Source organism: Xylaria bambusicola, assembly GCF_022495145.1.
Source record: "Xylaria bambusicola strain CBS 139988 unplaced genomic scaffold F5B22scaffold_10, whole genome shotgun sequence".
Taxonomy (NCBI): Eukaryota; Fungi; Ascomycota; class Sordariomycetes; order Xylariales; family Xylariaceae; genus Xylaria; species Xylaria bambusicola.
Window position 1 is genome coordinate 872,160 of NW_025953563.1, and position 10,370 is coordinate 882,529.

The 10,370-nt window shown below is 34.9% G+C and overlaps 4 protein-coding genes across 4 annotated transcripts; 2 read left to right on the forward strand and 2 right to left on the reverse strand.

Moving 5' to 3' along the window:
- Nucleotides 1-182: 182 nt before the first annotated feature.
- On the reverse strand, nt 183-783 carry F5B22DRAFT_644412 (uncharacterized protein; the record flags this gene model as incomplete). Its single annotated transcript, XM_047978423.1, has 3 exons — nt 183-473; nt 538-620; nt 681-783. The coding sequence occupies 3 exons, from the start codon at nt 781-783 to the stop codon at nt 183-185; spliced, it is 477 nt and encodes a 158-aa protein (XP_047833181.1).
- Nucleotides 784-1,476: 693 nt separating this feature from the next.
- Nucleotides 1,477-2,653, forward strand: F5B22DRAFT_653540 (uncharacterized protein; the record flags this gene model as incomplete). The annotated part of the gene is made up of 1 exon (XM_047979724.1): nt 1,477-2,653. The coding sequence occupies exon 1, from the start codon at nt 1,751-1,753 to the stop codon at nt 2,651-2,653; it is 903 nt and encodes a 300-aa protein (XP_047833182.1). The 5' UTR covers nt 1,477-1,750.
- A 39-nt stretch (nt 2,654-2,692) lies between these two features.
- Nucleotides 2,693-4,520, reverse strand: F5B22DRAFT_597948 (uncharacterized protein). Its single transcript, XM_047974332.1, has one exon. The coding sequence runs from the start codon at nt 4,243-4,245 to the stop codon at nt 3,118-3,120; it is 1,128 nt and encodes a 375-aa protein (XP_047833183.1). The 5' UTR covers nt 4,246-4,520; the 3' UTR covers nt 2,693-3,117.
- Nucleotides 4,521-5,444: 924 nt separating this feature from the next.
- On the forward strand, nt 5,445-5,898 carry F5B22DRAFT_653542 (uncharacterized protein; the record flags this gene model as incomplete). Its single annotated transcript, XM_047979725.1, has 2 exons — nt 5,445-5,597; nt 5,658-5,898. 2 exons carry the CDS (start codon nt 5,445-5,447, stop codon nt 5,838-5,840), a joined length of 336 nt encoding a protein of 111 aa, XP_047833184.1. The 3' UTR covers nt 5,841-5,898.
- Between the last annotated feature and the right edge of the window lie 4,472 nt (nt 5,899-10,370).

Genomic DNA, 10,370 nt, shown 5'->3' on the forward strand with positions numbered 1-10,370 from the left:
GTGGCTCGATCAGATTCGGAATGGTACAGTGATCACGATCGTTGCGGTAGGTAGAAGAAGTTTCTGGCCAATAATAATGAAGAGGCTCGTATGGCATGCGACCTCACGCAACGTGACTCGAAATAGCTTTATGATTACTTATGCAACGTGAGAAGAAACTAACTTAGGTAGTTTCCTATTGCTCAGTTCAGAATGCCACCCTCATCACTGTATCTGTTGCTTTCGGTCCAAAGCTGCAGAGCCCCGAAGTCACGACATTGATGCATTGATCCCCAACCTGTCACACCGCCAATTGATGCATTCCTGAGTTCTAACGTCGGGTCTGCTGAGCACATGAGTGCTTGGCGGAGATAGTCGAAACAATGCTGTACGTGATCATCATGTAAAGAGCGCCGAAGAGTATCGGCGGACGTATAGTCGTGCTTGCGACGCCCAAGATTTGTCGCTGCATAGTATCCATGCCGAAGCATGTCCTAAACACCGTTATCAGTGGCGTTACATGTCTAGGCCAGAAACCCCCCATCGGAGTTATCTTACTAGACAATGCAATTGGTGGAATGCTGACACGCAGTATCGGCCCTGGCGACCAGAAATATTGACTTGTACAAACCCTCGACCCTCTAATATCCATGTCAGTAAGGACAAGACACATGCAATAAATATCTTAGGAAGACACTCACTAGGAATGAGCGTCTCCCAAGCTACATCAGAAGAAGTACTTGGTGCACCCGCATATAATGGCTCTTCTTGGAATAGTCTCGGTGTGGTCAACGCCGAGGGCATCACGGTGGCTGTTGCGATTAGATCATGATTGGTGCGGCCTCTGATCTCCAACGCACCTCCGTTGCTAGGAGTTTCTAAGAGCAGCGCCTCGTGTAGGCCTGTGTTGCGCCAAAGGTATCCAGCTCCAAAGCCAAAGGAAAATGCGAAAGAAATATTTGCAAGTAGGATAAGTTTTGCTGAACAACCTCAGCTTGGTTGTGGTTCCTCAAGAGTGGATGATTCGATGTCATCTACATATAAGACTCGGCAGTTGTCATTGGCCATCTCGGCTATCGCGTGGTGACGAGGCTCGGGAACGCTTGAGTAATATTCAGCAGCACGAATTTGGTTGATGCGAAGAAGTCTATAATCAAGGAAGATGGGTGATCCTCTTATAATCACCTGCGGGTGAAGATTATTATTCGTGCCATTACATATTATGTTCTTCACCTATCTACACCAAGAAGTTCCCCACAGTGATGACCGAGCCCGTGGCGTTATCCAAAAGCGCGAGTGAGATGAGTTGTGAATATGCAACTAAAAATGCTCACGGTATCATCCTGCGTGAACGATGAGACACAATGAGCGGGGAGGTGAAACCCAAAGTGAGAGCCTGACTGGTGAATTGGCTTATGAAGGTATCACGACTGATATCGACATGCTTGTCTGATTTGTCGTCAAGCTTTTCAACGGAAAGCTGCACCTAGTGATCAGCAACACGATAAGTATGCCGGAATGATGTGGGCCAGGTGATGACAGGGAAACCGGCGGAGATGCATGCCGGGAAGCGTTGAGGGGCTCACACGACTGATCTAAGCCAGAATGGAGGAACGATTGAACTGAAATGGCTTCTGCTTGGAAATATAAAAAATCGCCCGTGTAAGCTTCAGTCACAATGGGCTTTTGACTGGCAGAGTTGTTCATAGTGATCAATGCTTCTCTCCTGAGCATAGAATTCTTTTGGAAATAATACAACACCACCAACATAATGCGTCGACTCCTCAATTCACCAATGGCATTAATCCTACTTGGATGTGCCTTAGGTGTTCCAGTAATTCCACGAGGTATGTCTGCTAGCCATCCTGATCAGCTAGTGCTAGGCATTGACCTAGGTGTAGAGGCGTCTCCCACCGGGAACTCTGACTCAGTATTCGCAACAGTTGATTCTGTCAATGCCCGCAATGTGGATACAAACTGGTATACCGATTCAGCGTCCGGGATGGCTGAAAATATCAATGTTCGTGACAAGAATACGAACTGGTATACCGATTCGGCATCTGGCATTGCCGAGTCTCTCGACAAGAGGGCTAGTAGCGCGGTTCAAAAAAAGGAAGAGTACGAAAGGACTCTAAGAGAGCGCGTTTACAAGAATATGCGAACAGAGCCTTTACGTGAAAGCAGCGAAAGAGGTAAGGCACTCTTCGAGTTTACCCCGAAGCCTCGGCATGATCTAGTCGATCGTTGGCACGTCCCAAGCGAGCTTCGAGAGCGCTTTGAGAGCACCTCATCGGATGCTGAACGCGTCAGCATCTTAAACTACTACCTGATGGTGACCGACCGCGAGCCCAAACCCGCAGCAGAGCTAGGCTTTACGCCGACATTCGATGCGCCCGGACTCACCCACGTTAACGAGGTTGGCTACGGATATGCACTTGCCGGCCAGCACCAATACCACTGCGCGAACCTCGTTGCTGATGCTGTAGACATTGGAAAGGACAACCTGAATGACCTTTACCTCAAGCATACGATTCATTGCCTGGGTCTCATGAAGTGGCTGTCGCCGCAGTTGACCATGAAGCAGCCCACGGGCTACCTGCTGCCTTTTGCCAACGAGATAATGCACCACCCCCAAACAATCGATAGCATGTTGCGACAAAAGCGACATGGCTGACGCTCTATCAGCAACAACGGTTTACATCCACTGCGGCAGAATATGATCTTGGCTACCTAAAATCTCCGGATCCATTCCTTTTCATTGATTGAAGGCTTCCAACATCTCGGGCATGAATTCTTCTAAGGCCCCTTTGTCAATAATTATGATGGACAAGTTTCATATTGGTCTTAAAATCTTAAACCTAGCACGTTGCTTTATAAGTGCTTTTCATAGTCCAAGTAATAGCTATACCTCAAATCGCTGACTAGAATGGCCAAGAAATCAGTATTTCCTGCTGTTACAGAAGGTGAAGCAGGTACAGATTGAACAATCTATCCCCCGTTTTCAGGGATACAAAGTAAGCTTGAGTGCTGATAGCAAGATATTCTGCAAAGAGACCCCACGGCGCTGTACGATCTTGCTTGCGTCCCTGGGTAGGCTTAATTGTTCTCTTCGGGCAAGATGAGTAGAGCTACACCAGTTTATATGTATCTTTTATCGTCATGCGGCCAGCATGGGGATGAGGGCGTAATTACTTTCAGCCTTTCTCTGGCAGCCGCTATGACATCTTCGTCTGGCGGAGTACCATCCGCCCACATGACCTGTAACATGATAATATTTTCATCTTCAACTTCAGGAAAGTCTATCGGATATATAACACAGCCCCCGGGGCGAACAAACCATTCTGGAAGCCTACTATCGTATTTATCTCGAAAGATGTGGAAGTACTTGGTTGCGTGATATCGATAGTAACGTGGCCTGTTGAGCTTGGAGGCCATGATAGGCAAGGGGCACTCGACAGTTGCACACGAACTTGACAACAAGAATTGTATCAGTTTGTCGAGCTGGTCCGCTGTGGGAGGATACATAGTGCGCGGTCCTGGAAGATTAGCGGGGTCTATCCAGATCTCCTTGCACTCTGTTTCGGATTCCCCTCGGTCAAACAGCACCACGCCTCCGAAGATCTTCGACTCAGCCCAATAACCGACTAAGTCAGCCACAGCGCGCGGATACTGTTCGTGGTCGCGGTACGAGCGATGGTAGAATGCAGTCGGGGGTTCTGCCTCCTCATAAAACCGGTACCGTTCGTCGCCAGCAGCCTTCAACCTGTGCTGTTCAACAGCCCAGACTTCATAAGCCTTTCTATGCTCGTTCTCCTCATCAAGTCCATATAAAAATGCAGCGATTTGATGGAAGGCTACTGCTAACATCTCAACAAGGCGAAGGCAGAACGCGCGGGTGTTGGGTTGTGCATCTTGGTATCCCTGTAAGAGCGCTGGACTAAATCTGAGAGACGTGACATGGAATGCCAACCGAAATTCGCGAACTTTCTCTAGGGCACCGGGGCATAGATTTTCATGTTCAATCGCAGGGTGTCCATCAGGCGCGCCGTAATGAAATTGAGCAAATGACGAACACGTTGGCAACCCGTCAACTATCTGGGCCAGCGTGAACTCGGCGAGTTTAGTGCGGAGCAGATTTGATATGGCTAGATTCAAAATGTCTAGGTGCTCAGAATCCAGATTATCAGGAGGCAGTGTCTCAGCTAGTGTTGCGCGTACCGGAGGAGGCACAGGAGGGAGGTCTTCCGGGGAGATGCGGGCACGCATGGTGCGCTTGGAGTTGTTAAAGTCTAATGAAATGTGCTGGGATATTGGAAATAAGAAAGTCGCTTATAGAAACGGCTAATCTACTCAAGTGGCATACATAGGCGTCCAACTTAAGGGAGTACGCTTGGGACGCGGAGATGCAGAGAGGAGGAGGAGGAGGAGGAGTGGGCCAGGCGTCATCCGGGCTATCGTGTTACCAATTTGGATACAACTGGCGTCACAAGCCGTGTTCTGAATGGGCGAGATGGCTCGACTCGGTGGAACCTTGGTATTACTTAGAAGACAGCAAACATTTCGTGTTTGCTATACAATTAATAGATTGCATAGAAACCTATGGGGGTACTAGGTATACAACTAGAAAAAAACACCTTCGCACGCCGTACATGTGAGTCGCCTACATGCTTCGGCCGTACAATCAACTTTGAAGTGCGGCTACTCAGCCCGCGCTTATTTAAGACACATTGACGGGTCTCGGGAGTTAGGAAGGCTGGCCAAGTGTGTATAAGGTTAATGTCGGAGGGTAAAATTAGGAATGGATCCGAATGGGCCATATTATGGACTGCAGAAACAATAGGAGATTACTGGGAATAACTTCAATAAAAGTCCTGACTTTAGCCCTTCGTTATTATAATGACATTGATACAGGACACTACATAGCGTAGACCTCAATATAGCATGAAAGCGTGGTACGCATGTTTTTCTTTTTTCAAAAATCTTTTTCCCAGTTATTTTAGATGCTATTGTTTTTGTACATCTAGGTGATAGTTTGACGTTCTCTGAAGTAAGGGACGGACACTACATGTCACACTGCCACATCACATTTGGTGTGAGCAGAGGTTGTCAGGTTCCTTGACAAGGGAATGTTCTACCTCTTACTGTGCCGTAGATATAGTAATGTACTTCAATTGTGACACTCTACATAGGGATAACGGCCTCTTCACAGTAGTGGCAGTTTGACGACCTTGTGATTCGAGAAGTTGTCATCCCCCCAAAAACAGAAGCTTGACAGAAAACAAGCTGTCCAATTTTGTTTGTCTAATGATATAGTTTCACAAGCATTCATAAATAGTCATGTATAATACGTTTATCTTGAGTTGAAAGACGATATTATTGTTTTCTATAACCGAGTTTATTTCCAAATCTTGCCACATAGAAATATTCGCCATATCTATTCCGACTTCTAGAGTTGAAACTAGCAGATGCCGGGTTCCTACAACTTCCACCACGCGGGTACAACACCTCATAATGGGCCGTATTATGTTGAAGTAAATGGACTTCATGGATTCTCATTAGCAGATCTTCGTGGAGGGGTATACCGGCCAGTTCTTCCAAATGACGAGAGGTTCACGTCTGTAAGTAGTAACCATGTTGGATTTATAAGGTAATGATTTTGGTGCTGATCTGTCAATAAGCTTGCCATAGCTATCAATATTGGGCTCGAGATGTTAGAGTCACTGGCTGGTAGAATGGCTCTTAGCGGACTCGGTCGTGCTCTCGTGTATGCCCGTGCTCAGACACCAGATGGGAGATTATTATTATATACCCGCTGTGCCGCCTATGCAGCGCGGTCCTTCTACCTGTATAGCTATGAGTAAAACCGTACGATAGCCGGATAAAAACCCTATATAACCTTTAACTACTACTTCGCTCCTTTTTAACCCTATATAAGTTAGTATATATTGTCCAACTATATAGTAGGAAAAGGGAAAGTAAAAGTTTGGACTCTTTTGCTTTTTTTATATTCTTTAATTATTTAAAAAAGAAAGGAAAGCTTCCTTTTTTTCTTTAGGGACCTTTAAGGGGGCCCTTTTAACCTCCTTATTTAGGTTTTTTTTTCTTTATATTCCTCTTTTTTTAAACCCTTTAATCCCCTTAGCTTTATTATATATAATTATTCTTTTAATATTTAATAATTACTTTATAATCGCTTTTATTTTTATTAAATCCTTTATTATTATTTATAAGTTCTTATTAATTTATAGCTATATTTTAATTAACTTTTTAATTAAAGTTTTCCTTTTATTTTTTAATAACTTATATTATAGGATTATATATTATAAAGTTTTTTTACCTTTTATATATTTATAAAAAGAAGTTAAAAATTTTAAAAACTTTCTTTTATATAAAAAAGCTTTAAATTTTATTTTTCCAATTTATATTTATATTATTAAAGCTACTTTATACTTTAAAAATTTATAAAACTTTTATAATATTCTTTTTTTATTAAACTTTTACTTTATTATTATAAAGTAATTATATTTTATTTTAATATAGCTTTATTTTTTTTTTATTTTTTAATTAAGGTATTATTTAATTTTTTATATTACTTATAGGTCTTTTTTTAATTTACTTTTTAATTTACTATTTTTAAAATACTTATATAAATTAATTAACGCATCTCCCACTTGACCTGGCCACCCAATTAAGCTGGCCACCCCCTTAACCTATATAAAAATCTAATGTTTTAATCTGGAATAACTTAACTAATATTGGTCCCACATTTTAATGATTAGTACCATTAAATCCATTATTTAATAAGGAATCCAGCGGTATTTTTTACTATTTTTTATAAAATTTATTAAGCGAGATATTAAGCAATACGCTAAAAGGGCGTTAGGTAAGGATTAATTTAGTGCTTACTTTAGCGTATTGCTTAATAACTCTACGAATATAAGTCGTATAAACTAATGAAGGGTACCGTTAAATAGCTCTTTTTATTACGAATCTAATGGTATATTTTATTATCTTATACAACCAATAGCCGTAGAGTTATTAAATTATCACGTGATTAACGCACCGACGTTTTTTGTATGGGCTAGGGGGGTGGCCAGCTCAATTGGGTGGCCAGGTCAAGTGGGAGATGCGTTAACCTTTATTATAACCTTTATTAATATTTTATAATATTGTTACAATTAGGATTAAGGTTAGTTAGGTGTACTGGCGAAAAGGGCTCAAAATGGGCATAAAAAGGAGTAAATTAATAACTTTAAAAAGAAAAGATAATCTTAAATAACATATAATTAATAAAACTATTACATTTATATATAAAAATAGGTATAGTATAATTAATTAATATCTTTATTATTTAGTTTAAAGTAGAGACTTAGGATTTATAATAATTATCTTTACCTTTTTAAATAAATTAACTTTAATTTATAGGTATAAGTAGTTAAAGGCTTTTTAAAGCTTTATAAATAACTCCTTATAAACGGTAGTTAAAGATTTAAACGTTATAAAATAGCTTTTAGGGGCTTAAACTAACTTTATAATTACTTTAGGTTAGCTTTATTATTAATTTATAAATAATTAATTAAATTAATAAAACTTTATATAGTTAAAGTATAGGATATTAGATTAAATTTTAAAATAATAATACTTAACCTTTATAAAAAATATTAAATAATTATAAGCTTAATATTTAATATAGCTAATATAAATAATAACATTACCGTTTAATATATAAGGCTTAAATAATATAGGAGATTAACTATTATTAATTACCCTTTAAAATAAATATAATTTTTTACTAGGAATAGATTAAAATAATAATTTTATAAGGATTAAATAAATTAATTAATAATAATTTTATAAAGATTAAATAAATAAATAAATAATAATTCTATAAGGATTAAATAAATAAATAAATAATAATTCTATAAGGATTAAATAAATAAATAAATATATATATAAAACGGATAGCGTATATTTATTAAAGCATTACTTTATTTAAAGGGAAAAAACCCCTTTAAAGCTTTTTTTTTAACCTATTAATAAAATAAAAAACCTTTAAAATGCCCTTTATATAAAACGGAAGCATTAATAAAGTATTAATAAAAAAACTTATAATTATAAAAAGCTTACTTTTAAATCCTTTATAGGATATTTTATATTTTAATAAATTTTAAAACTATAATACTTATAAGGTATAATAACTTCTTAATAATTTTAATAAATTCTATTTATTAATAGAGCTAAAAGGTTAAGGTTCTTAATTAATATAAATATTAAAGGTATTATTAATATAGGTTAAATTGCTTTTAGTTTAATAATATTCCATAATTAATTTATTAATAAATTGGTTACTAAACTTAATTAATTAAAATTTATAAGCTTATAATAATATAACGCATCTCCCACTTAACCTGGCCACCCAATTGACCTGGCCACCCCCCTAACCCATACAATAAACGTCGGTGCGTTAATCACGTGATAATTCAATAACTTTACAAATATTAGTCGTATAAAATAATAAAATACACCATTAGATTCGTAATAAAAAGGGCTATTTAACGGTACCCTTTACTAATTCTTACAACTTATATTTGCGGAGTTATTAAGCAATACACTAAAGTAAGCGCTAAATTAATCCTTACCTAACGCCCCTTTAGCGTATTGCTTAATATCTCGCTTAATAAATTTTATAAAAAGTAGTAAAAAACACCTTTAAATTCCCCTTTAACTAATAGATCTAATAGTACTAATTATTAAATTGTACAATAAATATTCGTAAAGTTATTAAAAATTGAAATAATAGGGTTTTATATAGGTTATTAGGGTGGCCAGGTCAATTAGGTAGCCAGGTCAAATAGGAGATACGTTAAGGTTTTTATTTAAAATATTTAATAGGTTTATTAATAATATTAAAAAAAAGTATTTTATTAATAGGGTTATTTTTTCTTTAAAAGTATTTATTATATTAAGGTTACTTTTAATTTTAAATAATAATAATATAACGCATCTTTTACTTAACCTAGCTACCTAATTAACCTAGCTATATTTTTAACCTTTATATATATATAAAAAAAATCCCTTATTTTTTTATTAACAATTATAAAAACCCTTTATAAAAAAAGTAATTTATAGCTTATACTTTAAACTATTAAATAAAACTTAAAATTATCCGTTTAATACGTTGCTATTATTTATAATGTTCTTTATATAACATTTACCCTTTAAATAAAAGGTTTTAAATTAATAAATAAAATATTACCTTTAAAAGCTTAATTAACTCCAAATAAAAAAAAATTAATTATATAATATATCTTTAATTTTATAGTAAAATTATTTCCGCCTTTATATAAATATATAAAAGATATAGCTAATTAATTAATAGTATTATAGGGTTAAAAGCTAATTAAAAAGAATTAAATATTAAACTTTATATAATAAATTTTAAATATTTAAATATATTTTAATTAAAAAATTAATTATTAATAAGTATTAAATAAAAATCCAATTAAATATTATATTTAATTTATCCTTATATAAAAGATAATAAATAAAAATAATATTTAAAAAAAAGATATTTATAACTTTAATAAAACTAGGTTTATAATAAGTAAAATTATCTTTAAAATAATTATAACTTTAATTAAATATAAATAAAAACTATAAGCTATTTAATTAAACAATTTAAAATGGTTTATAATTATTTAAGTAATTTTATTATATAGTTAAATTACCCTTTATATACTTCCCTATTCCTTTTACCACTTTTAACTATTTAATATTAGGATATTTAATCTTTTAAAACAATTATATAAAAAGTAAATCGAAAGCTTTATATAGATATATATTACCTATATTTAAAAGGAAAATTTTATAACCGCATTTTTCTATACGTTTAATAAAATAATTATTTTAAATAATATATAAAAAGGATTTAAAAGAATAGGTTTAATATTATATAATTTAAATTATATTATTAATTAATTAAATTATTTAATTATACTTTAAATTAACCTTTTATCCCTAATATTATTTAATCCTTATATAATTATAACTTTAAATAACCTAATTAAAGCTAATTCCCTTTTTAAATATATTAAATAAAGGATTATATAATATTAAAATAGCTCTTTTATATTTATTATTAAAAGGTTAAGCTAAATTATATATAATATAATTAATGTTATATATTATTTTACATTATTAAAGGGAAAGGTTAAAAGCTTTTATAAAATAAATTATAAGTTTAATAAATATTATTATATAAAAAGAATTAAATTATAAAGTAAAGGATCTTTTACTATTAAAGATATTAAGGATTAAATAAAAGTATAAAGTATTTTTAAAGTAGAAAATTACATTATACGTTAAAGTAATCGTTATATAAAGAGGAAGGA